Source organism: Callospermophilus lateralis, chromosome 2 (genome assembly GCF_048772815.1).
Source record: "Callospermophilus lateralis isolate mCalLat2 chromosome 2, mCalLat2.hap1, whole genome shotgun sequence".
Lineage (NCBI taxonomy): Eukaryota > Metazoa > Chordata > Mammalia > Rodentia > Sciuridae > Callospermophilus > Callospermophilus lateralis.
In genome coordinates, this window is record NC_135306.1 from 3,973,268 (window position 1) to 3,999,965 (window position 26,698).

Sequence of the window (26,698 nt, forward strand, 5' to 3'; positions counted from 1 at the left end):
CTGGAACATGAAATCATCCCTTCATCCAGTGTATCCACACTGTATACACTACCTGCCTGTTAGTCACTGAGCCGCCTGGTTATCAGATTGATGTGCAGTATTGTAGTGCTTGGGTTAAGTATTGTCCTCAGTTTCAGTTATCCACTGGGAGTCTTGGACGGTATCCCCCTTAGATAAGAAGGGTCCATTGTAATCACAGTTGTCTCTCTCTCTCTCTCTTTTAAACTGTTGCCTTGTTCAAATCATGATCCAGAATCCATGCCTTGCACTTGATTGGTGTCACTTCCCTTCTGTTAATGTATAGTCCCCCCCCCAGGTGTATTTGTTGGAGAAACTGGTTGTTTGTCTGTAGAGGTTTGCACAACCTGGCCTTCGGAGGTTGCGTTCTAGTGTGCATCTAACATGTCCCTTTGTCCCCTGTGAGCCCCTCAGATGTTGGTTCCATGCAGAGGCCTTTCTGGATGCTTTGGGTTTTGGCAAGCACATGTGCATGATGCTGTCCTTCCGTTGTGGCACATGCTGTCCTTGTCTCCTCTTTCAGATGGTCCTGTCCTTGGTAGGGGATCTACCTGTGAGGAGAATTCTGAGGGAGGGTGTGTTCACGTGAAGCCTCGGGAGAGGGTCTTGTATGCAGGAGGCGCCCAGGGAGTCAGCCTCTAATGGTGTGGCCATGTCTCAGGCTGCAGGGGTGAGGCATTGGGCACCCACACTAGGCAGGAGCTTCTGTTTGCTGCCTCAACAGCTTTTACCCCTTAACAAAGGTGACTTCCTGGGGCAGACGGGAGTCACAGGGTAGGAAGGGAGCTGGGCTTCCCTGGATCTTAGTGTATGCATCAAGAACCATAACAGGCTCACCAGAGGGGAGCTTTGTAAAATCCGGCAGACACCAGCCAGAGGGACTGGCTAGTAGACGATGGGGACCCCTGCATCCATGATGCACAGGCAGGTGGTGGGCCAGCAGGTGGTCAGGCCAGCCGTTGGGGGATCCTCCCCCTCTCCAGCCTCCTTGGGCCACCCCACCTGAACCTTCAAGGCTGGAGGGGTGGCAAGGCCAGGTACATCAGGACTCACTGGAGGGGGCAGGGGCTCACCTGGGGAGAATGAGTTAAGAGAGGGGCAGGCGATCAAGCCAGCTGGGCAGGTGCTGGAGTCTGAGCTCCTGCAGAGCTCTGAGAACCTGGCTCAGGAGCAGATGGGAAGAGTCTGTGCCCAGGGCCATGTGCAGGTCCCCAGTCCCTCCTCTGATGTGCCCACCCACCTCACCCTCCATGGAGGCAGGACTGGGATGCTTCCTTAGCAACCTCTGGGGATCTTAGCCCTATCTTACTTTTTAAAACAAAACACCATTTAATATACATACCTGGTTACAAAGACATTTTTTAAAAACTAGAAAATGTAAGAACACAGCCCCACCTGGAAATAACCAGCCAGTCTGTGGGGTCACAGGGCTAGGGTGGCTTCCTTACCTCACAGCTCCAACAGAAGTGTGGGGCTGGGCACAGTAGGTGCACAGGAAGTGCTTGTGGAAGGTGTGTTCTCGCCTGCTCTCTCCTTTTACACATAGAGAAACAGGCCCAGTGGTTTGGGACAGTTGTGGAGAGGTGGTTGACATTGCAAGGGCTGCTGACAGAGATCCCCACCTCTGTGAAGATGGCACAGGTGCGAGGAGGAGACTGAATGTGAGGAAGGAACCCATTCATTCACCCATTCTACACGTGTTCTCCAAACCTGGCCTGGTCCTGCTTCCCTCCTCCCTGCCTGCCAGAAAGAATAGCTGAGGCTCCCTGGCTCTGCCAGGGAACTACTGCCCCAGTTCCATGAATGCTCTAGCCACCAGCAGCTCCAGCTGACCTGGCTAGGGGCCAGGGGCTCTGCCAGGCATCTGTAGCTCTAGATCCCTCCCTCCTTGGGTATTGCAGGCCTCAGCCCACTCTCTGGTTCTCTCCCGGATCCCTGGCTGCCCTTCCACCTGGACCCCTTCTGGGGTGGTCATAATACCCAAAGGGGCTAGACCTTTTTCTAGAAAGGGTAGGGCACCACCCTCCCTCAGCCCCACACCATACAGGCCAACGCTGATGTGTACCGAGGCCACTGCCACAGTTCCACTGCTCTTTTGAGCACAGAGCCACGCCACGCGCAGGCATCGGCCCGGTGCCGCATGTCATGACCCAATGCCATCCTCCCAGCCGCTCTTTGAGGAAGTCGTTCTCGTTACCCAAGTTTTCCAGATAAAGAAACTGAGGCTCCGTGCTCCGTGAGGTTAAGCAATTGGGGGGGAAGGGGCCACACTAGGGAGGGGCTTCACTGGACTCGGGGGAGCTGGGCTGACTTCAGCACACCCACTGCGCCAGCGCGTACGCGCACCCGCGGGCCGGCTCCACCGCCGAGTGCCACGGTGCTCTGGCACACACGCCCGGTCTGGCCGGCCCCGCCCCTCGCCCGTGCCGGTCCCGCCTCCCTCCTGGGTCCGCCTCCTCCTGGGTCCGCCTCCTCCTGGGTCCGCCCCCTGCCTGACATCAGCGGGGCCCGGCCGCGGGCGCAGAGCGCAGGCAGCGCGGAGCCGCGCCGGCCCCGCGCCCGCGCCGCCCGGGGTCTCGCGGCCCGCCGGCCGCCCGCGCCGCCACGAGCAGTCCATGGTGCAGCGTATGTGGGCCGAGTCGGCCGGGCCCGCGGGCGGCGCCGAGCCGCTGTTCCCGGGCTCCCGGCGAAGCCGCAGTGTGTGGGACGCGGTGCGCCTGGAGGTGGGCGTCCCCGACAGCTGCCCCGTGGTGCTACACAGCTTCACACAGCTGGACCCAGATCTGCCGCGCCTCGAGGTGGGTGAGCTGTGTCTCTCAAGGGAGGACTGGACGGCGGCCCAGCGTCCTTAGCTGGCCACCTCCCTTCATCGTAGGTGCGTGGGTTGGGGGTTCCTTTTGCAGTAACCCCCTCCTCTTTCCATCCCCAAGGCAGCAAGGTGGGCATGGCGGCTGCTAGCACGCCTGTCTAGCAGTTCAGGTCGAGAGCTGGGTTTGCTCAAGCCCAGTGTGGCGACCCCAGCTCCTGCAGCTCAGGTAAACCTTTTCCCTGGGCACTGTCACCTTTTTATGTCTGTGGCCTGTGAACTTGGCAACCGGAGGGGCCTGGCCTGCTAGGGCCTGCTCCACATTGGTAGACTTCACAGTGCAAGTGCCCAGCAAAGGGTTGGGGTGGCTGAATCCTGGAATCCCCAGGTGGCTAAGACTGCAGGGGCCTTCTGGAGCAGATATGGGTCTGGCCTCCTGGAACACATCAGTGCTGCTCAGCAGGCAGGGGAACAAGGCGTGGTTAGCTGGTCTACAACCTGTGGGACCAGGTGTCTAGGCAGTGAGAGGACAAGACCCTTGACCAAGGGTGTGATTCATTTGAGCCTGATTAGATAACATGCCTACATCCTTAATCCACAAGGATTTGGAGGATTCAGAGAAGGGGGCTCACTCGCCCTTCATGGATAGAGGAGGAGTACTGGGTGAGGGCTGGCACTCCTGTTTCTAATGTGCCCAGAACAGGGGCAGGGCACTGGGACGGTGGGTGACGTCCTCTGCCTCAGCCTGACTGCACCTGATGTGCATCAGGGGTAGTGGAATGAGAAGCAGCCCCCTCACCCCTCTCTGCCTAGACAAGGCCTGGACAAAGCATGTTTTCTTGCCCACCTTGGGAGCTCTGTGGGGGAACCCCGGCCCCGGAGAACTCCAGAGCTTGGCTGGTGTTCAGGCTAGGTGTGCTGCCGGACCCCCATCCACCCAGCACGCTTGGTCCTCTGTCAGCTGGAGCGGGACCCCTGGGAGCGTGGGGGTGGGAGGCCTGACACCATCCCAGCACTCATCTGGCTTTCATTACATCTGGCAGTGCCTGGGGCTTTGTGTGCTGGGAGGGTCTGGCCAGAGTGCTCGCAGGGGCTGGGCAGGTTCCTGACTGGGGTAGGGCCGCTTCTCTCTGTCCATCTGCATCCCTGAGGAGCCCCGGGAAAGGCCGAGCTGAGCTCCATCCCTCATGGCTGTCCACGGCTGGTCGCTCTCCCTCCCTGGGCCTCAGTACTGAGGTGCAGCTCATAGCTGCTATTTAGAAATCAGAGGGGAAGCTTCTGGCTGGGGCAGGAAAGCCAGGGTCCTGGCAGGAGAGGAGGCCACTGCCGGAAACCAAACACAATGACCATTTAGCATGGGCCTGGGGAGGGGGTGGGGAAGTCCCTGTCATTCCTGCCAACCCCCCCCCCCCCCATCCTGGGGCTGATTTCCTGGTGGCTGCAGTGTGCCAGAGCCGAAGCAGCCCTGCTTGAGGCCACTGTCCTGTCTGGAAACCACCAGGCAGGCTGCTTCCCGACTGCCATCCCTCTTCCCACCAAGCCTCTGCCGGGCTTTCCCTCGCAGGGGTACCAGATGTCCTTGCACATCTGGGCATCCACCTGTCTTCTTGACTCGTAGCCAAGCCGTCAGTGGCCCAGTCTGACCTGTGCCGTTCCATGCTTTCTTGAGGCCATCGTTGCTTGGTCTGGCAGAGGAGCGTGAGGGTCTGCAGCACCTACGAGCTGTGGGCAGCGGAGGAGGTGGGATAGCCAGTCTCTGGCACTTGGGGCCAGGTGTCCAGGCAGTGAGAGGACAGGGCCCTCAGGCCCAGGATGCGTTTCATCTCTGCCAGATGAGAAAGTGTGCGACACCCTTTGTAAAGGTTTGGGAGGATTCAGAGAAGTGGGTCATTCCCGCAGCCTGCACCAGACTTCAGAAGGCGCCAACCCCACCTTCCAGGAGCCTAGGGGCAGAGAAGTGAAGCCCCTGACCTGGTCACACACGCAGCCAAGGGTGGCAGCCAGGACTCGAACATGGGCTGTGCCCCTTGTGGGTGCCTGCCATGTGCAGGAGATGCGGGGATCCTGTCACCTTAGGGCAGAGCTGGCAGGAGGACCACGACCTGGGGGCTCCCAGGGCTCCCGAGGACTGCAGTCAGTGAGGGGCAGAGAGGGTTGTTTATGTTCCAGAGGAAGGTGAAAGTGCTGCAGGCCAGAGGACCCTGAGGACAGGTTCTGAAGGAGGCAGGCCACATCAGACCCACAGGTTTTTAAAAAAATGGCTTGAAGGAGGCAGTGCCTCCTGGGAGGCCCTGTGCTAGGTCATTTGCATGCATTTTGTCCTGTGGGGTCAAGACTATTAATAGCCCATTTGACAGATGAAACAACTAATTAGACTGCAGCAGGCAGCAAGCTGGTGGAGGCAGAGGAGCCCCGGGAGCCTTCCTGGGAGGCCCAGGGCAGGGCCCCGGCTTCTCCACTCCCAGGGGCTTCTCCCCTCCCAGGGGCTTCTCCCCCATGCTCCCCTCCTTCCCCTGCTGTCTAGCCAGCTGGTCACACTGGGCAGCTCTACAGCTCAACCCCAGGGCTCCTTAGTACTGCCACTGGAGAGCCAGGGGCACTATCTGAGGGCCCCTGTGTACTGTGGTCTTCCAGGAGTCTTCCAGAGACCCAGCTTCATCACCCATCTAGTTCATGAGGGGACTGACAAACCACAGGCCCCCAGGTACCCCCCCACCGCCTGTTGGCTCTTACTTTGCTCCTTGGGGGACTGAGGAAAAGAGGAAGGAGGGAGGCAGGTTGGCTGGTCTGGGTCCCCTTTCCTGCTCCAGGTTGAGGACACTTGGGCATGCAGGGCTCTTCCCAGGAGGCGTAGCGTATTCTGGAGATGATGGCCTTGTTGACAAGTTCAAGAGATGTCGGGCAGCATGCAGGCAGGGCAGAGCCTGACCCTCAACCAGGAGGTTGAACAGAGTTTCTAGGCCTGGCCTGTGTAGCAGGCAAGAAGGGTCCAGGTAGATTTATCACTGCCCCATAGCAGACGGCCTCTGAAGGAGCCAGTGGGGAGGTTTCAGGAGGCTGCGCCCAGGCAGTTGAGGACAGGCTCCCAGAGGCTACTGGTCAGCTGCTTAGACGACTCCCACAGTGTAGTACCACCATGCCATGGCCACCTTGTCCCAGGGCTGGGCCTCCAGCCTCACAGGCCCAGAAAAGCCGTGTTCCTAGAGATGCACCTCCAAGGTGCAACCCTCCCCAGCCCCACTCCAAGAGATGGAAGTTGGAAACTGCCACCTGGCATGGAAGGAGCTGAGCCTTCAGCAGTCCCAGTTCCCCCGGGAGGGAGAGGATGAGCGCAGGGACAGTCCATGAGCAAGGCAGGGGGATCGGAGCCTGTCTGGTGGGCACTGGACCGTGGGTATTGTCAGCGCTCCTCCTCTGAGGTCTAGAACGGGGCACCCGAACACCAACCTGGCGCCTTGGAGCTGACCTACTGCTCTCTGGGCCTTGGTTTCCTCATTTATACCATAGACAGGATCCCGGTGAGGACGTGTGAGGCAAGAGGCCTGACAAGCAGTCTGCACAGTGCCTGGCCCAGTATCAGAGCTGGACAAGCAACAGCGGCCACAATTAGGTTTTCTGAGCAGGTGCCAGGCGAGCAGCCGAGCCTGCCCAGTGCCCTGGACTCCTGGGGCACACCACCTGGCCCATCAGCATGGAGCCTCCCAGTCCTGGTTCTTGCAGCTGACCTGGGGCTGTGGTACTGTTAGCCTTTCTCCCAGTGTCCACAAATCTCCATTCAGATGTGCAAGTGTGAAGCACTGGCCTAGTCACGCTGACCTGCAGAGTGACCTCAGGGAGCCCTTCCTGTCTCTGCCCTCCTCCACCTGTGCATGACAGGGGCCCTGCCCTGCTTTAAGGTTGTAACCGTGGTCAGAATAGCAACCAGGCCTGGGTGTGTCTGCACAGGCCAGGGTTCAAATCCCTGTCCTGGCTGCCATTTCCTGGCTCCTGACCTGGGTGCACCCCTGCCCGCTGTTTCGTCATCTGTCAGGTGAGGTGCTGGGAGGATTAGATGCAATGAGGGCGGGAAGGGCCTGGCACCAGAAGTGCCCACGTGTGCCGGACACTGTGGTCTGTGGTGGTGGTGGTGATCTGGACCTTCAGTCCCCTTGCAGTCCTCCTTCTGGCACTGGTGGCTTGTTGCCTGATAGTCAGAAGCTGGCTGTTAGCAGACAGACAGAAGCGTGGACACTTAGCTGGAAGGCTGGTCTCCCTTACCCCACTGGAGGCCTCTTTAGTCTCCAATGCTAACAAGGCAAGTCATGGGGCCCAGGCTGGCAGAGAGGGTCCTGGGATTGCAGGACAGTCTCTTTGGGGGTTCGGCACAGGCTGGTCACCAGACTTCAGTGTCTGGGGTCATGGAGCTGCCTCATGGCCTTTGCAGCTGTGGGCCCAGCTCACTTGTTGCCATGGCTGCCAGGCACCCTGTGTAATGCCCCTGGAGGCTCTGTGCTGGGGACTGGAGTGCGGCTGACCCCACATCCCTGCTGAGGTCCTGTTCATGCCCTGGGCCTCGGACTTAGGGGCAGGCCCAGGGTGGAGGGTCATGATGCGGGGTTCCCCTCCCTCATTGGGACTGAACCAGGACCCGGATGTGTTCTACAGCCTCTGTCTCCAGGCCCATAAAGTGAGGACCTGGAGAGCCTGGCATTCTGATACCTCTGCTCTGTTCTGGTTGTGGTTGCTGCGTCCCACTCAAAGGCTAAAAGTCCAGGAGCTGCCCCAGCACAGGGGTCAGGCAAGGTTCCAGAGCCTCAGGGAGCCTCACACAGGCTCCCTGAGGTTTTCCTGCCCAGGGTTTATTGCCAACTCCTGGGGGCTGTGGCGGGTCAGGTGCTGCCCCCCACACTGCCAGGCCATGCCCTCAATCCCACCCCTCCGTCCCCCGTGGGAGAGCTGCTGTTCTCCCGTCCACCAGACCTGGCTGGAGTCGGGGCTCTTTGTGAGGGGTGGCATTCAGGTCTGGTGGGCCCTGGGGCAGGACCTCGTGTTCCCAGAGCTTCAGGATGCTGACTAGAGGCTGGCCATGGCTCCAGGATGGCCCTGGAGAGCAGCCCAGGAGTTGTAATGGGGTTCCTGAGGGTTTAGTGCCACCTGCCCAGGTGGAGCTGACCTCTCCAGGTGAAGAGAGGACACAGTGGTTCAGGCTTTGGCCTCCTCCCTGAGCCTCAGCCCCCTGCTCAGCCAGGCCTCCTTAAGAGAGCCCCATGATCGTCTGCAGGCCCAAGGCGCCTGGGAACCCCTGTTGGAAGCTTCCACAGGAAAAGCCGTTGGAGCAGGAAACTGAGCTCCAGGGCTGTGTGCAGACGTGAACCCCTGTGGGGAGGACAGAGCTGAGGCAGCTGTGGCTCCCCTCGTAGCCGCCATGATTCCCCCTCCAGGGGGTCTGGCTAGCAGGGCTCAGCCCCCACAGCTCCCTCCGGGACAGCTGGAGATACAGCTGGTCAGGTGACATACTAACCACCAAGGCCCTTGTTCTTCTCCCTGCCCTGAGGGCCCTGGTCTGTGCCCCAACAGACAGGAGAGTGTGGGGGCCCTGTCTTCAGGGCCCCAGGGCACCGCTGCCCTGTCCACTGACCCACATCTATTCTGAGGCACAGCTCCTGACTGGCTCCTAGGGCCCTGGGGACATTGCTCGTGCTAAAGGGAGGACAGGAAGATCCTCCCCTGAGGCCACAGCAGCCAGCCATGGGGCATTCTTTCCTCACCGTAGCCTGCTGGTCGCTGCCCTGGGGAGGCATTTTCTCTGCCGCAGCTGTTTACTGGGCCACTCCCCTCCTCTCCCTCCCAGATCCCTGGGGGCTTGGGCTGCCCATATGGGCTCTCAGCTCTGCTAGAAAAGGATGGCCTGTGGGTGCCTGGTGGCCCAGAGGGTCCTGGGGACAGATCCCAGGGCTGTTGACTGCTTCCTCTCTGTGTCCCTGGAAGAGGCGTCAGAGCAGGGAGTGGAGGCTCCGCGCTGCTGTCTCTGCTGGGTGAAGGGGGTAAACGGCCCAGCGTTGCTCCGCATCTGCTTTATTCCTCCTGGAGCTCAGGCTTAGCTCCGCAGGGGCTGGAGCAGCTCCCCATCTGTGCCCCTGACTGGTGACACCCCTAGGGCAGGCATGTGTGGTGCTGACTTGCACCCCCACCCCCACCCAGCTGACTGGAGAGGCCCCTTGGTTGGGGGAAGGGCGCAGGAATCACATGACACTGCACAGGGCCAGGGCCAGCTGCTGGGCTGCCAGCCGAGGCCAGTGGCTCACTGAGGAGCTGCTATTTAGACTTGCTTTGGCATGGCCAAGGCCACCTGGCCCCGCTTCTCCTGTGGGTTGGCCGACCAGATGCTGATGGAGCCCATCTCTGAGACCTGCTGTGGACTGGCACTGTGCTGGGCTCCTGAGTGGTTCAAGTTCAGTGCACCATGGCACGTGGGTCCTACATGAGATCCTCGAGCTGTTGCCCTTGATGGGTGCTCAGATACCGACTCCCAGCTGGACCTGGTATGGCTAAAATCCCTGGAGACTCCCCAGCCAAGTCTTGACCTCTTAGGACCCCTGGGGAGACAGGGTGGTCGGGGCCCAGGACCCCTGGTCTCTGAAACTCGTCTCCTCCAAGGCAGTTTTGTGTGCAGGGAGGGAGAACATCTGTCTCATTTTCCTGAGACGGAAAGGAAGTCCCCTTCAGCAGGGAGGAAGAGGGTCAGGAGGCCGTGTGATGTCCACAGCTTTCTCTCTGAGGGTGGGCAAGAGTCATAGGGCCCGGGTTCCAGCACATGTGTGTGGGCCTTAGAGAAGGGCTGCAGAGGCCTGGCCAAGGAGCTCTTTCCATGGGTCCTCCGGGCTCCACGCCCACCTGGGCAGTGACTTGGGTGTACATGGCCATGTGCCAGTCTCACTTCCCAGCTCCTCCCTCAACCCTCAGGGTCAGCCTCTAGTCCCTGCTCCCGCCACAAGCTCACCCCTTCCCTGGACAGTGAGGTGGGTGCTGCCCTGCAGCCGGGGTGGCATGGCTAAGCAGGATGCAGCCCCCCCCCCCCAGCTAGCCTGCCCGGTGGGCAGAGCCTGCTCCTAAAATAAAAGCCTTTCCTTCTTGCCCTGGGGCCTGGGAGCAGTCAGAGGACCCCACTTTCTGCCCCAGCCAATATCCCATGTTTAGGGGGTTCTGTGGACCCCAGCACCACCACTGGTCCCATCTCTCCCACCATTCATATCCGCCACGCTCCCACGAAGAGGAACAGAGATAGGAACGCCTCGTCGCCCACTTGGGCACAAGGGCATAAATGAGCAGAGGGGAAGGAAGTGGCCTGTGACGTAGCCCTCAGAGATGCCACACACCTACCCCAGACCCATGCTGCTGATCCAGGGCTGGGCCAGGAACAGCTTTCCACTATAGCTGGGTCAGCTGGGGACCCCAAGTAGAGTAGAAGTGGGAACAGGATGGCTGCAGCACCCCTGTCCTGAGGAGCTGCCTTCTTGGGGGGCCACAGAAGCAGGGCCTTGGGGTCCTAGCCACTGTTTACCTGAGGCAGCTCAGTGAAGGGTCAGCTGCTCCGCTTAGCGGCACCTGCCCATCTATGAAGTGGTCAGTTACAGTGCCCATCCTGGAGAGAGGATGGAGTGAGAGATGGCCAGTCCTGAGCAGCTGGTTGGGCGCTTGGGAGCCCAGGGGCCCATTGTCCACACCCCAGGGTGTTACTGGCTGGGTGAGAAGGGGAATGTGGGGCAGCAGCCCCTGCCCTGATGTTTTTATTTTACCTGGAGTGGAGGTCTGCGTGGCTACGCATCTGTGCCTCCTCTTGGAGACAGAAGGCTACTCAGGCCAGGCAGGCCCCTAACGTCAGGGCCCGGCTGCCGGGCACTGTCTTTGCAGAGCTCCACGCAGGAGATTGGTGAGGAGCTGGTCAATGGGGTCATCTACTCCATCTCCCTGCGCAAGGTGCAGCTGCATCATGGGGCCAGCAAGGGCCAGCGCTGGCTCGGGGTAAGTGTGTGCCAGGGTCTCCACTCAAGCCCAGGACACAGATCCCGAACGGCAACTGTGCCAGGCTCCTTCGCAGAGCCACCAGGGCCCTGTCCCACCAGAGAAGACTCTGGGCCTTGGCTCCCCATCCCTCCCCAGGGCCCCCCAGCACCTGATCAGGTGCCGAGGCCCTGATTACAGTGGCCAAGTGTGGGAGATGTTCTCACTTCTGTCCCACCTCTCGTCAGGCTGCATCGTGTTCCCAGGTGTCCCCACAGCTGTCAGCTGACCTCCCTGCACCTTCTCCCAGCCCTGCATTCGTACACCTAGTGCAGCTGTCTTCACCTAAAAAGCACAGGCACAGCTGTCACATACGCTTCCTGCACGTCACCACCTCACAGAGCACATCCCCAGGCCCCTCCAGGTCCATGGGGGGGTGTGACTCAGCTCCTAAGTCTCCAGAAGGGAGGCTACTGCTGCAGCTGTTCAGCCCCGTGCTCCTGTGTCTGCTTCTGTGCCGTGTGGCGACCTCCCTCTGCCACCAAGGGAACACCGCCTGTGTGCCCTGACAGGCTGTCCCCCCGCCCTAGGACAGTCCCACCTTCTCCCTGGATGGGTGCTCCTTAGGACTCCCTTGGAGAGGCCCACCATTATCTGAGGCTGTGAACGTCCCTCACACTGGCCCAAAGGAGTCAGTAGTTGTGATCACTCCCACGTTTCAAATTCTGCTTTTAAGGCCAAGACCCCTTTTCCTCTGGAGACCCTCCTGTCCCAACTCTGGCCACAGCTGCCGAGTACTTGGGAGTTTGGCCTAAGCTCCATCCACTCTGGAGGCTTGTGCTACCACAGACTGCCCCTCCCTTGTCTGCCCAGGGTGAGAACGAGTCGGCGCTGAACCTCTATGAGACCTGCAAGGTGCGCACCGTGAAGGCGGGCACGCTGGAGAAGCTGGTGGAGCACCTGGTGCCCGCCTTCCAGGGCAGCGACCTTTCCTATGTCACCGTCTTCCTGTGCACCTACAGGGCCTTCACTACTACCCAGCAGGTGCTGGACCTGCTCTTCAAAAGGTGAGCCCCACCTCCAAGCCCAGAGGGACTCGCCCCCTGCTGGCGGGGTCATGGGAACACCTGCTCCTCTCTGAGCCCCACTCTCATGAGTAGTGAGGACCAAGTGGCATGAGTCTGAAGTGTCTGCCCAGCCTGGCGCTGTGAGTGCCCGCCCAGGGCTGTGAGTGCCCCTCCCCCATGAAGAAGCTCGCTGCCTGGGGCAGAGCAGTTTCCCCATTTGTAAAGGAGGGTCCAGATTCCATCTGGTTGCGGGGACTAGATGTAGCCACAGCAGGGACCCCTGGGGTATTGGAGAAGCAGCTGGTTGGGCTCATTCATTCAGTGAACATATATGCAGTGCCTGCTGTGTGCAAGTACATTTCCAGGCACTGGGCATCACCTGGTGAAAAGAGCAGGAAGACCGCTGCAGTCCTGGCCCCTCCTGTCGGGGGTCAGCCAGTAACCCTAGACGTCATAAGCAGGTACGGTAGATGTGACGCCCTCACGGCCTCCCCTAGATATGGCTGCATCCTGCCCTACTCCAGTGAGAACGGCGGGCCTCAGGAGCAACTTAAAAAGTGAGTGAGCTTTGGGTCAAGGGAGGGCTTCTGTCTCCAAAGTGGGGGCGTCGGAGGCTGTGCCTTGGGAGAGCTAGGCAAACACTGGCTTCCACTTTTGATTCCTGCCGGCAGGCCGAGGTCTGGGGCTTTGCCTGCAGGAGGAGGACAGAGCTGTGGGTGAGGTCCCAGGCCCCCTGGGAGCAGAGGGGAGGCTGGGGCCCAGAGCTGGCCTGTGGCCATGCATCCCCACCCTGGCCCAGCCCAGCCCAGCTGGACCTGCCCACCTGTCCTGTGTCAAGGCTGGACTGGAGGGCTGGGGAGCAGCTGATCATGCTCAGCTCCTTGATAATGGGTTCTCAGCTGGTCCCCAGGGGGACTCGGAGAGTGCAGGGGACAGGCTGTGCCCTTCGGGAGACAAGACCCACACACAGCTCACAGAAAATGAGGTTGCGTGGCAGCACAAGCCACAGGCTGAGGTGTCGATGGGGCCCTGTGAGTTCTGGAAGGAGGTGGTGGAGTGTGCATTGGGGAGTGGGGTAGGAGGCAGACAGAGGAGTGTCAGGCTTCCCTGGAGACCTTTAAGGGGAGTTGGTCTGATCATTGCCCCAGGGCTCCCTCTAGTGGAAGTTCTTTGTAAGCTTGCCTGGTGACCTGTACAGCCAAAGGGGCTTGGATTGGACTGGGTTGGACTGGCCTCTAGAGGGACAGGGGAGGCGCAGGAGCCCAGCTCCATAGGAATGTGAGAGGCTATAGGGTAGGAGAGGCCAGACCTCTGATTGCTGCTCACCCTCCGGTCCCCAGCGCCATCTCCTCCATCCTGGGGACCTGGCTGGACCAGTACTCGGAGGATTTCTGCCAGCCTCCGGACTTTCCCTGCCTCAAGCAGCTGGTGGCTTATGTGCAGCTCAACATGCCTGGCTCGGACCTGGAGCGCCGTGCCCACCTTCTTCTGGCCCAGCTGGAGGACCTGGAGCCTAGCGAGGCTGAGCCCGAGGGCGAGGAGACCTGGGGTGAGTGTCTGAGGGCACACGAGGAAGCGTCAAGCTGGGCACCATAGAGAGCAGGCTCCAGGGCTGGCGCTGGGCCAGGAGCAAGGATGAGCCTTGCTGGTCGGGATGGATGCACTGCAGTTGGGGAGGTCGTCCTGTGTGGGCTCGGGATGTCTCTGTCTTTGGACAGGCTCAGGCAGGCAGTCATGTTGGATCTGTGCTCCTGCAGCTCTAGCAGCAGCTCCAGTGCTGGCTCTGAAACCAACTCCAGAGCTACAGCCAGAGCCGACTCCAGAACCAGCCCTGGCACCCAGTCCAGTGGCAGCACCAGCATCCACTCCAGAGCTGCAGCCCACAGCACCAGCCTCGGAGCTACAGGCAGCTCCAGCACCCATTCTGGATCAGGAGCCAGTTCCAGCACCAGCTCCAGAGCTTGAGCCCATTGCATCACCTGCTCCAGAACGGGAACCGGCCCTGTCACAGACTCTAGAGCCAGAGCCCACTTCAGCACCCACCCTGTCAGTGGAACCTTGCTGGCCTTCGCCTGTGTCCACAGAGAATGGGCTGAGCCAGGAGAAGCCTCACCTCTTAGCATTCCCTCCTGACCTGGTGGCAGAGCAGTTCACGCTGATGGATGCGGTGAGTGGCTGAGTGTGGCTTGGGCAGGAGGGAGTGGCCTTCCTTCTGTCCTCAGACGCACAGACCTGTCATCCCCTGCCCCAGAGCTATGTTCCGATCCTAATCCCGGCTCCACCTGTGCAGAATACATGCCCTAGGCCCACTCCCTCGGGGCCATGGGACACCCCTGCTTTCCATAGGGTGACTGTACAAGGACACAAGGAGACAGGACACAGCTTGGCGGGCCTGACCCAGGGAGGGCAGGTGCTCAATATGGAGCCCCCAGGCCCACAGGTCACCCAGGGTCTGCCCAGGAGGCCTCGCCAGCCTCAGCACTTATTAGGCACCTGATGTGTACTGTCCTAGCAGACTCTGGGTAAAGCCCAGTGGGCATGTGAAATGGAGGGCAGAGGGTGCCTTGGGACCTCAGGCTGAAGCCTCTTCCTGGTACTTGGACAGAGACTGGCAGAGAAAATGCTATATTTGCTTTCCTGCCGAGATTTCACCCTGGGTTCCTCACGTGCAGGGTGTCCTCGGTGGTCAGGGAACAAAACCCAGGGATTCCCACAAGGTCAAGCCACATCCTCAACTTCCTGAGCTCCAGCCCTGACCACAGGGCTCTAGTCCAGGCCTGGGGGACAGTGGTCTGCAACACAGGTAGGTGACCCTGACCTTCCTCCCCAGGAGCTGTTCAAGAAGGTGGTGCCCTACCACTGCCTGGGTTCCATCTGGTCCCAGAGGGACAAGAAGGGCAAGGAGCACCTAGCACCCACTATCCGTGCCACCGTCACCCAGTTCAACAATGTGGCCAACTGTGTCATCACTACCTGCCTTGGGGACCGGAGCATGAAGGCCTCAGACAGGGCCCGGGTGGTGGAACACTGGGTCGAAGTGGCCAGGGTATGTGGTGAGAGGGGCCCAGGGACACCTCTTCACCTCTATCTGCTCTCAGAATGTGGTGTGTGGTCTGAGCCCCTGCATGGACCCCAGGCCGCTCCTCCCCAGGGCCATGCTGGCCTTGAGTCTGCCTGGGCACTCATTCCCCCAGGACCCCAGGCATCCCTCAGGGACTCCCCTGGCACCATCTCAGGGACTGGGCCAGCCCAGGAGTCCAGCAGGAGCTGGCAGGAGCTCCAGGCGTGGCTCACAGAGTCCTTGTCCCCAGGAGTGCCGAGTCCTGAAGAACTTCTCCTCTCTCTACGCCATCCTCTCTGCCCTGCAGAGCAACGCCATCCACCGTCTGAAGAAGACATGGGAGGAGGTCTCCAGGTGGGCACTGTCCCCAGGAGCTCGGTGAACTGGGACAGGCATCAGCCCTGAGGGCGGGAGCCCTGGCGGGCACCACGGGTCTCAAGACCCATCAGCATTCTGCATCAGGCCTCGGTTTCCTCCTCCGCCAGACCCCTGGTGGGGCCTGCAGGGCAATGCTCAGGTTTTTACCTGTAACCACAGAATCTTTGTCCAGTCGAAATCAGAACAGGTGAAAACACTGCTCAGCAGAAATGGGGATGGAGGCCCCCTTGCGCCAGCCAGGAGCTCCCCTCCCCAGGCTGTAAGGCCCTGGAGCCCACCTGCAGCCCATTTTCCCAGGCAGTTGGAAGGCTGTCACACCCCTCCCCACCCTTCCCAAGTGTCATCTTCTCTTTGTTCTTCCTGCAGGGACAGCTTCCGAATATTCCAGAAGCTATCTGAGATCTTCTCGGATGAGAACAACTACTCCTTGAGCAGAGAGCTGCTCATCAAGGTCAGGGGGTCCTGGGGTGGATGGAGGGGGAGACAGGCTGGGGTCAGATCCTCGTCAGACGCTTCCTTGAAAACTTCCAGTCCTGTCTCTCTGGACAGAGGGAAGAGGGTCTGTTTCCAGACAGGGGGACCCACTGTTCCTGAGGGTGGAGGAGTAGGGAGGGTCAGCAGGCCTGCAGCTGTCTGCTGGGATGTGGCCTCATGCAGGATGTAGGGTGGACCGAGGGGGAGGCTTCCTTCCTCGAGCCACCCAGGCCCCTGCCACCACTTCTGCCTGAATGCACACCCCAGGGGAGAGGTCTGCCAAGAATGGGAATCTGCAGGGGGTGCCCAGGGCCAGCCAGCCAAAAGGGCCGCCAGGCTTGGGTCCTGACATTCAGACTCAAGAGGCAGATCTGGCTGCCCTGGTGGCGCTGGGCTCTGCTCCTAGAGCAGAGGCTGCTGACAGGTCATAGAACCCTCAAGAGGTTGCACACTCCTTGGAGCAGGGGCAGGTGCCAAGTAGCCCACCTCAGAAGCCTCCCTATAAAGGAGAAAGCAGAGTGTCTCCACCCCAGACCCCTGGTCAGTCTGCGGTGGCCCCCAGGAGTCCCGAGTGGAGAATGACAGCTTTCTGCAGGGGAATGTTGCCAGGGCCCCGTGGAGACGGGAGCCATCCAGGGGCTGGGGCACGCAGGAACCCAGACACCTTGTCCCTCTCCCCACTTGAGGTTCAGCTTAGCTGGAGCCCCTGGGCATGCAAGCTAAGATCAGCGAGGAGTGAAGAGAAAGGCTTGTTCCGTGGGACAGGGTAGCCCAGGGCCCCTGGAAGGGGCGCTTTCTAGCTAGGTCAGGAAGAAGCATCCCACATTGAAATCCCCGTGTGTGGCATGAAAGCACCGTGTCGGGAGCCTCGTCAGTGTTCCCAAGGGAAAGACAGAACCCTGTCACTGGCCAGAGAGGTGTGGACAGCCTGCCCTCCAAGCACCACCCCCCACGGGCCTCAGTTTTCTCATCTGGCAAATGGAAGAGTACAGATGCCAATTCATGAGGTGATGAGGCTCAAGAGGAAAAGGAACAAGTGTGCTCTGAGCAGACTGTGCTGCCGAGGGCGAGTCGGGACAGCACCGGTGCCAGTCATGTGGCACCGAGCCCTCTCTGCCCCCTAGGCAGGTGTAGTCCTGTTCCCACTTTGTAGATGAGGAAACTGGCACAGAGAGGCCAGGCTGCCAGCTCAGGGTCCCCACTAGTGAGTGCTGGAGCAGAATGCCAGGGGCAGCAGGAACTTGGCACCAGCCCGTGGGCCCAAGGTCAGGGGTACTGATGGATGAGGGGCAAGGGAAGGCTCTGACCCCATCCTCCACCCTGCAGGAGGGGACCTCCAAGTTTGCTACCCTGGAGATGAATCCCAAGAGAACCCAGAGGCGGCCAAAGGAATCGGTGAGTGACCATGCCCAAGGCCAGGGAGGGATGTGGGTGCTGGGGGAGCTGGAGAGGAAGGGGCTCCCTACTCCTTCCCTCCTGTTTCCCCTGAGCCCCTATTGAACCTGATCTTCCCTGGACCCAGGCGGGGCCACGCCCTGACCAGCTGGCATCATGGGGGATGAGCTGAAGCCCCAGACCCAGGGTCTGGCAGAGTTTTTGGTGGGAGGGGTGATCAGGAGTCACAAAACCTTGGGCATCTGCCACATGCCAGCCAGGGAGGTGCACAGAGACAGATTGGGGTCCATAGAGTCTAGGAGGGGGACTTGGGACAGAGGTGGCTTAAGGTTCCCAGACTGCTCCCAGTGGGAGGCCACATGGGGTTAGGGTCAGGCTAAGAAGACTTCAGGGAAGGGCCTCAGGCCTTACTTATCAGCCCCCACCCAATGCCACAGGGTGTCATCCAGGGCACCGTCCCCTACCTGGGCACGTTTCTCACTGACCTGGTGATGCTGGACACTGCCATGAAGGATTATCTGTATGTGAGTGATCCCAAGGCCGGGGGCAGGGCAGGAACTGGGTTGGGGTCCTGGGTCCCACGGCTTGGGAGGAGAGAGCCCTTGCTGGCCCCTGAGCCCACAGTGCTGCTGAGAGCTTTGCGGCCCCGTGCAGGGCAACGCACCACCCTCCTGTGTGCCACAGGCGGCCTGGCTGTGGGGCGTGGACGGAATAGCTCTCGGGTAGCTGTGGGCATGAGTGAAGGTCAGGCAGCCTGCGGTGGCCACGATAGGGCCTCCTCACCCAAAGCCTCGGTCTCCGTTATCCCCAGAGCCTGTGCCTGTGCAGGTGCCCCGTCCCCTGGCGGCTCTCGTGGGGGGCAGAGGCAGGAGGCCTTAAAGGTGGAGGGCGGCTCCCTGAGGAATGCTGGTTGTCTGTCTTGCAGGGGAGGTTGATCAACTTCGAGAAGAGGAGGAAGGTGAGCATTACATGTTTGGTGACTGAGAAGGGTCTGGGCTGGCTGCCAAGGAGTGGCTGTGGTTCAGAGAGGGTCCTGGAGGGGCAGAGGGACCCAAGCAAAGTCCCAGAGGGCAGCCCCTGCCTTGCCCTGTGCCTGGACAGGGCCCCTCACCCTCCTGTCCGCCCCTCGCCCAGGAGTTTGAGGTCATTGCGCAGATCAAGCTGCTTCAGTCAGCCTGCAACAACTACAGCATCGCGCCTGCGGAGCACTTTGGGTCCTGGTTCCGAGCCATGGAGCGGCTCAGCGAGGCCGAGAGGTGAGGCTGGGCAGGAGCTGGGGACATTGAGAGTGGCCTGGACTGGCTCCAAAGAGGTTGGGACCTGAGATTTTGGTCAGTGTCAGACTGGGAGGGCGGTGGCCCCCAGGTCCAGCTTCTGGGGAGGTCCTGGGAAGAGGCCCACATGCAGCTCCTGGTGGCCTCACCGTCGTCCCTGCCTGTAGCTACAGCCTGTCCTGTGAGCTGGAGCCCCCGTCTGAGTCTGCCAGCAACACCCTCAAGACCAAGAAGAGCACTGCCATTGTGAAGCGCTGGAGCGAGTAGGTGCCCGACCCAGCAGCCAGGGCCAGAGGAGCTTCAGGGCTAAGCCACACAGACCAGCACTGGACTGCACCATCTCTGACCATTCCTGTGACAGGGCCCCGGTTTCCTCCTCTGGGAACCAGCGCTTTGAATGGTCTCAGACGGCTGTAGGTGGGAGGGGTGGGTCCTGGTGATTGAGCAAGCCTCCAGCCCGTACCCCCTGTACAGAGTGCAGCAGGGGACGGGGACAGGGTGGGATGTGTCCCTCACGAGGGCCCCTGGTAAGCCAGCCGTGTTGTCCAGCCGCCAGGCCCCCAGCACAGAACTCAGCACCAGCAGCAGCTCCCACTCCAGGTCGTGTGACCAGCTCAGGTGTGGCTCCTACCTCAGCAGCGGGGACATCACAGATGCGCTCAGCGTGCACTCGGCTGGCTCCTCCAGCTCTGATGTGGAGGAGATCAACATGAGCTTCGTCCCAGAGTCCCCTGATGGCCAGGAAAAGAAGGTGCCCACCTGCCCGTCCCCCACCCTGCCTCCTGGTGCGAGCGTCCCCACCCCTCCCCACATCTACACGAGGGCCGGGAAATCCCATCTCACAAATGCGGCTCTGGCAGCCCTCCAGTGGCCCTCCAGGTGCCCCACAGGGTCTGGGCTTCTGCTGATGTCACCGTCCCCCACAGTTCTGGGAGTCGGCCTCCCAGTCCTCCCCAGAGACCTCCGGCATCAGCTCGGCCTCCAGCAGCACCTCCTCATCGTCCGCCTGCACCACGCCCGTGGCCACCACTCGCACCCACAAGCGCTCCGTCTCGGGGGTCTGCAGCTACAGCTCCTCCCTGCCGCTCTACAACCAGCAGGTGGGCGACTGCTGCATCGTCCGCGTCAGCCTGGACGTGGACAACGGCAACATGTACAAGAGCATCCTGGTGAGCCTGCTGGCCGGGGTGGCCCCTCGCGCTCACCTAGCCAGGTGGCAGACATGTTGAGCACCAAGGACCATCCCAAGCCCTCCTGGAGTCGATGTTTTAGGGGTCAAGAAGGGAGACGGGAATAAGAAGAAGTGGTCAATGCCAAGGGCTTCATCTCAGGGAGTGGAGGGGAGGAATGGGCCCACAGGAGCAGGGTTTGACCTTGACTTTGCTAAGGAAGGAGATACAGCTCTGGAGGTTGGAGCAGAGGAGGCAGCAGTGACTCTGGGTGCCTCCATGGGGCACTGGCTGGTGGAGGGGCAGGGAGGGATCCAGGCCAAGAGAGTGGGAGCAGCCACATGGTGGCAGCCACAGAGGGGCCAGCGGCAGTGCGAGTCTGGATGTCTCTGAACCCAGGGCCAATGGGGTCTGCCTGTCCAGGCCTCTGGCTGCAGGGAGCCGTCGGCCACCTCTACCCTGCTGGGTCAGGCATGCCCCATAGCGTGCCAGCCTGCACCCAGCCTCCTGCTGCCAGGAGGTATCCTGGCTGTCAGTAAGCACTCACCTGCATGACCTTTGTCTGAGCCCTGCCTGTGCCCTGGCTGCCCTCAGGGTTGGGCCTCTGGGCCTCTGACCTGTGCCACCCACCCCCAGCCTCCAGCCCAGAGCAGACCCGGCTCTCTTGGGTTGGATTAGAGGCCATCTGCTCCCCAGATGTGTCAATCTTGTTATCCCTGGGGTTCACACGGCTCCCCAGGGGACATGGGGGACACAGCAGTCTATGTTGGGGAGAAGGGGGCTAGGAACAGTGGGGAAGGACCACCCTTCCTTCCAAGGAGACCACCCTTCCTTCCAAGGAGGCCACCCTCAGAGAGCCAGAGGGGATGAAAGTGTGAGCCCCTGCTCTTAGAGTGCAGGAGACTCTGGAGGGTCCCTGGCACTGCACTCTGGGGGGCCACTCTAGGGCCTGAGCCCTGAAGGACTGTCCCCTGCTCTGCCCCAGGTGACCAGCCAGGATAAGGCTCCCACTGTCATTCGCAAGGCCCTGGACAAACACAACCTGGACGAGGAGGAGCCCGATGACTACGAGCTGCTGCAGATCATCTCAGGGGACCGCAGTGAGTGATGGGATGGCGGGGGTGGGGGGAGAGGTAGCACCACTCCTGCCCCAGGCCACACAGTGCCTGCCCCAAGGCGGCCCTGGACATCCCTGGACATCCCCGCTAGCCTTAGCCCAGTCAGCAGCGACACCCATCATCCCCGCGGGTCGCATTCTAGAACCTCTCCCCGCACCTCGCACACTTTGGTTTGGTGCGCAGGATTGGGGGCGCCCCTGCCTTACGGAAAAGACTGAGGCCTGGGGAGGCCAGGACTACAGTCACAGCCCCACGACTCGGCCCAGCAGGATTGAGAGCAGGCTCCAGGCCAGAGGAGACTGGCAAGAAACGACCCAGAGGAAGGACTTGCTGGCAGCCTGGGTCCCCAGGGGTGCACAGGGGGCCTGGGATGAGGCCTGCCTGTCTGTGGTCCTTGGGGCCATTGTCATGAGCACTCAGGAGAGGTGCTGGGTCTGCAAAGCCTGCTCTCGGAAGGGCCAGGACCAGAAAGGCAGCTCTGTGGGCGGCATGGGTGACCCATTGCCAGCTCTAGGCCCAGCCGCGGCTTCTGGAGATCCAGACCCTGTTAAACAAGGTCCCATCAGGGCCTCAGCAAAGTCTGTCTTCAGGCAGAAAGCACCCAGGGGGTCCCTGGTGGTCCCGGAACCGGACTGGGGGATCTCAGGCCTGTCCTAAAGGAGACTCAGGTAATGGATCCTGTGGGGGCCTGTGAATCCCATGACCACCCCTCTGCCCCTCTCTCACCAGAACTAAAGATCCCTGAAAACGCCAATGTGTTCTACGCCATGAACTCTACCGCCAACTATGACTTTGTCCTGAAGAAGCGGACCTTCTCCAAGGGGGCAAAGGTCAAGCACGGAGCCAGCTCCACCCTCCCTCGCATGAAGCAGAAAGGGCTCAGGATTGCCAAGGGCATCTTCTAAGGACATCTCCCTAAGGTGGGCTGGCCAGTGGCTGAGCACAGAGACTAGAGTGGCTCAGGACAAGCAGCCCCCTTCTACCCACCTGCCAGCCCAGGCCACCCCCAGACTCCAGTTCACCTGAACCTCTCCTGCTGCCGGGATTGACACCTGCCAGTTGACAGGCTGACCTGGCCTCCGTGGACCACCCGCTGCCTTAGGTGCCTTCTGCTCTCTGCGACAGAGGACTAGGTGACTTTGGCTAAGAAGCGCTGCCAGTAGGCATGGTGCTCTGCCTGCCCCTGGCCACTGCCCTCTATACCGTTCCTGACACCTTCTCAGGTGCAAGTCACTACCACCTGTGCCCGCGGGGACCCCAGGGCACCCCTCACCCAGCGGGTCTGAGCACTGCAGTTCTCTCCTGGTGCCCACAGCATTCGCCTGTGACCATCCTGGGGTCCCGGCCCCTCCTCCCACCACTCTAGCCTTTCTCAGGCTGCACCAAAGAGTCCATCTCCAGGGCCAGCTGAGAGCAAGGGTGTCACCCACCACACACCCCGCCCGCCCTGGGAGCGGAGAGAGAAGCCCTCTCGTGGGCCACACTCTTCACCTGGCAAGTGAGGACAGCTCCATTGGTGTCGAATCTCCTGCCACTGAAAGTGCCATTCACCACTGCATCCTGGGCTTTACGAGACCACGTGAGACGGGGTTTGGGGGAAGGAGGGCTTGGGGGAGGGGGAGGGGTTGAATATTTGTATAAAAAGCAAAAAGCAAAAAAAAAAAAAAAGTTTACTGATTGGGTTGGGGCAATATTTATTTGTTGTAAATAGAAAATGCTAGACTTGAATATTATATTAAAATTCTGTTTCTACTACAACCTGGTCATTATGGTTTTGTTCTTTCATTGCCTGTATTAACATAAATGGGACAGACTTTCTCATTTCATGTTGAAACAGGAAATCTCACGGGATTCTCAGTTTATTCTTTGTAGATGTAAGAAGGGCCAGCCGCTCTTCTGAGGCATGCTGAAGGAAACATGTATAGCGTACATGGGGCACACATTCATCTCAGTCTCAGTAAGCTGGGTCGTGTGCAGAGGGCCCCTCAGAACTCCTAGGACTAGAGATCGGGGTGTTTCACAGAGTATGGAGCAACCTCTGAAATGTTGGTATCTACAAATAGCATTTGCAACAGAAATTGGCAGAGTAGGAAGCTCCAGGGTTCAGTCTCTCCAGGGAAACAAACGTCAATTTGGGGGTGGGAGGGGACTACTGAAATCCCCTGCTTAGGAACACGATCAGACACAGTGACCAAGGAAGACACCGCTGAGATTCAACAGTTCAGGAAACCTCCATCACAGGTGACCCCCAGAGACAAAGGAACAGAAAACTGACAGACTGCACACAACACGGAATTCAGTCCTCACAAAAACAGTCTGCAAGAGTCACAGTAGAAACAGGAGACAGCCTTCCACAAGCCACAGAATCAGCTCCTGGGAGGGACCATCTGCTTTTCAGAGCAATCATCATAGTACTCAGTGTTCAGTTTTTCCCAAATCAAAAAACAAAGAAAGGAAAATATGGTTCACTTGCAGGAAGAAAAATAAAAAGTCTTTGATAGAAACTATTCCTGAGGAATTAGTAGCCAGAGATAGCACATCCTTGCATCAAATATGCTCAGTGAGCTCAATGAATCATGGACCCAAAATCAGTGAATTATGTATGGACAATGGGCAATTCAATAAGGAGATAGGAATGATAAAAAGGAGCCAGTTTGAAACTGCAAACTATAATGACCAAAATGAAAAATGCACTGGAGGGATTCAACAGCACATCCGAGTAGGAAGAAGAAAGAGTCAGTGCACTTGAAGATAAGACCCTTGAACTTCTTCTGTCTGAGGAGCAGAAAGGAAAGAATGAGGGAAACTAGCATGCCAAGTGTTTGAATGCCCATGAATTTTGAATAGTTTTTTGTAGTGTATCATTTTGATTCTCCCTTTATTTCTTTTATTAACTTTTATTCAAATTCACAAATTTGCTGGAGTGTGTAAATAGGCATACCTAATAAGTTCAGTAAGTTTCAAACTGTAGATTCAAAGAGATCTACACCAAAACACACTACAGACAGATTGTCAAAAGAGAAAATCCTGAAAGTAGGAAGAAAAAAGCAATCTGTCATATACAAGGAATCCTCCGTAAGGTCAGCAGCCTATTTTAGTCTAGACACAGTGGATCAACATGACCAAGATGTGCTGAAAGAGGAAGCAAGACATCCTTTGAGAATATAAGAGAAATTGAAGATGTTCCCAGATGAAAACACGTAAGGAAGACTGTTGTTAGAGGAGGTGCCTTACAAGAAATGCTTTTAGTCCTTCAGGCTGAAATGAAAGGCTTAGACTGTGACCCAAAGCCATTAAAGAAATAAAGAGCTGGCAGAAGCCACCAATAGGTGACCAGAAAAGACAGCAGGATTGCCCTCGGCCTTAACTCTTCCTTTATATGTGATTTAAAAGCAAAAGTCATCAGACTGATTATGAATCCATGTGAGTAGAGGTAGATATGTAGTCCATGACAATAACAATATAAGGGGAAGAATGGAAATCCATGAGGATTTGTGTACTGCTGACACTGAGTTGGTATTGGAAAGAGATGGTTAGAAATCAATTGTGATCCCAAAGATAACCACTAGGAAAATGACTAAAAGAAGTAAAGGAAAAGGAGAAACAAAATGGTACACTACAAAAAAAAATACATCCATAAATACATACACATTAGAATACTTTGCCTGTTAATTACAAAAAACAGAAAACTGAAGGGACTGGGGATGTAGCTCAGTGGTAGAGCATTCACCTGGTATGCCAGAAACCGTAGGTTCAATTTCCAGCACCACAAATAAATAAATTTTTAAAAAAAACTAAGTCCATAAAAAGCAGTATTTGAGGAACTGAGCAAAGACCATATTAGACATACAGAAAAAAAAATAGCTAAATGGCAGAAGTGAGACCTTCCCTCTCAATACTTGCTGTAAATATAAATGGGTTAGATTCTCTAAAGGGCAGAGATGGGCAGAATGAGCTTTAAAAGAAAAGCATGCTGTATTCAAAAAACTCACTTTGACACAAAGATAGGGAAAGATATTCCATAATAATAGTTCATTTTAATAACAGCTATAATATCAGGTAAAATTTTACGTCAGAAAGTAGCAGTAGACAAGGAAGGTCTGTATATACCGATAGAAGTTTCATCAAGAAGATAAAATTGAAACATGCACAACTAATAACATGCACAAAATATAAGAGGCAAAATGGACCTAATTGAAGGGAGAAATCCAGACTGGGAGACTTCAATACCTCACTTCCAATATTGAATAGAAGAGCCAACCAGAGGTGGATGAGGAACCCTAACCCTTAGAGGACCTCAGCGGCCGCAGAGGGTGCGTCCTCTCAGATGCATGTGGACAGACACGCGTGTGAGGCCAGGAACAGCGGGTACATCTAAAGGATTGACGCATGCCGAGTCTCTTTCCAAGTTGAGTGGGAGAAACGAGAAGTCAACGGGAAGGAGCTGGGCTGATGGCGAATCTGTAGAATTCAGACAACACACTTCTAAACAACCAGAGGGTCAAAGACGCGATCATGGGGAACCCCATGATGTCCTGCAAGTAGAAAAACAAAACACACGACAGCGCTGCTCAGAGGGAATGGAGAGCTGTGAACACCCACGGTAAAAAAGGAAAGATCTAAACCAGCTGCAATGACCCACACCTGTGATCCAAGTGACCCAGGAGGCTGAGGCAAGAGGATTACAAATTTAAGGCCAGCCTCAGCAACTTAATGAGGCTCTAAGCAACTTAGTGAGATTCTGTGTTAAAAATATAAAGGGCTGGGGATGTGGCTCAGTGGCTAGGTGGCCTTGGGTTCAATCCCTGCTACAAAAAAAAAATCTAAAATCATAAAATCAACTGCAAAACAGTATGGCTTAGAACAAAAACAAAGACCCCTAAATCCAATGCTACAAAAGGAGGGAAATAATAAAGATTAACCAGAGACAGAAAAGAGAAGAGCCACAGAGAATCTCAGTGAAACCAAAAGTTGGTTCTTCAAAGGAACAATGACATCAACAGACCTTTAGCTAGGTTGACAAAGAAGAAAAGCGGAGGACTTGGATCACTCAGCGGGACGGGAACACACACGGGACACCAGTACCCACTGGGCAGAAATGAGGAGGCCCGCGGGAGTCCTGGGCACCGTTATACCCTGCAGCCTCCAAGGGCAGGTGGTCCAGCCACACCCAGGAACGGAGGGCTCCCCAGGCCACAGCGCCACAGCGAGGACGAACCCGAGAACATTGTGATGGCCTCGAAGAAACATCTGGAATAGGCGGATTCATGGGGACAGAAAGCAGAGTGGAAGTTCCAGGCCGTGGGAGTGGGGAACGGTGAGCTCAGGGTCAGTGGCCACGGAGCTTCCATTGGGGCTGATGAAGAATTTGGAACTAATAGTGTGATGGCTGCTGACCGTGTGGGTGGATCAATGCCACGTAACCCTTCTCCTGAATAGAACTTTTGTGGCTTGGTGTGCGGTGTGCACTTCAGTCCTCTGGAGTGAGGTAGGAGGATTGATGGAGCCCATGAGTTTGAGACCAGGCTGAGCAACGCAGTGAGATGCCAGCTCAAAAAGTAATAATAATAACAACAGCACTTGCAAGGACCACCGTTCCTGACCCATGCGGCTGCCCTCCTACAGCGGAGGACGAAGCAGGACATTTGACACTTGTCTTGCTGGCTTTCTCTGATCACCAAATAGGAACTTGTGGAATTCGGCACCAGGTAGGGGAAGTGGCACAGTCAGGCTTACAAGGTGGCGAGGAAGTCCCCCAGGAAGAGGACCAGCCCGTGGCGAGGGACTTGCCTCCTCCGTCCCTCAGGCCCTGGCACCTTTCCCTTACATGACAATCCTCTGGAATCCTTGCTCCAGACCCCCAAACTCCTGTCCCTGCTGTTTTGTGTTTGGGGAGAATGGCAACATGCCGCTTAAGGCCACAGTGGCCTTCCACGCACCCTGCCACCCACAAGTCAG

General features: G+C 58.1%; 1 protein-coding gene across 3 annotated transcripts in view; it reads left to right on the top strand.

The window, feature by feature from the left end:
* Positions 1 to 22,321, top strand: part of Ralgds (ral guanine nucleotide dissociation stimulator) — a 41,315-nt gene extending 18,994 nt beyond the window's left edge. Inside the window, exons 1-18 of one of the 3 annotated variants that reach the window (XM_077108778.1) lie at positions 2,593 to 2,816; positions 10,715 to 10,825; positions 11,678 to 11,871; positions 12,333 to 12,428; positions 13,212 to 13,420; positions 13,629 to 14,038; positions 14,702 to 14,917; positions 15,183 to 15,286; positions 15,677 to 15,761; positions 17,111 to 17,179; positions 17,617 to 17,703; positions 18,105 to 18,137; positions 18,314 to 18,435; positions 18,621 to 18,716; positions 19,003 to 19,204; positions 19,380 to 19,622; positions 20,608 to 20,722; positions 21,470 to 22,321. In XM_077108778.1, the coding sequence (XP_076964893.1) occupies positions 2,634 to 2,816; positions 10,715 to 10,825; positions 11,678 to 11,871; positions 12,333 to 12,428; positions 13,212 to 13,420; positions 13,629 to 14,038; positions 14,702 to 14,917; positions 15,183 to 15,286; positions 15,677 to 15,761; positions 17,111 to 17,179; positions 17,617 to 17,703; positions 18,105 to 18,137; positions 18,314 to 18,435; positions 18,621 to 18,716; positions 19,003 to 19,204; positions 19,380 to 19,622; positions 20,608 to 20,722; positions 21,470 to 21,645 (2,751 nt within the window). In that variant the 5' untranslated portion in view covers positions 2,593 to 2,633 and the 3' untranslated portion in view covers positions 21,646 to 22,321. Of the gene's footprint in view, positions 1 to 2,592; positions 2,817 to 10,714; positions 10,826 to 11,677; positions 11,872 to 12,332; positions 12,429 to 13,211; positions 13,421 to 13,628; positions 14,039 to 14,701; positions 14,918 to 15,182; positions 15,287 to 15,676; positions 15,762 to 17,110; positions 17,180 to 17,616; positions 17,704 to 18,104; positions 18,138 to 18,313; positions 18,436 to 18,620; positions 18,717 to 19,002; positions 19,205 to 19,379; positions 19,623 to 20,607; positions 20,723 to 21,469 lie in introns of those variants that run through there. The other 2 variants (XM_076845178.2, XM_077108779.1) reach the window with 2 other exon arrangements.
* The last annotated feature ends 4,377 nt before the right edge of the window (positions 22,322 to 26,698 follow it).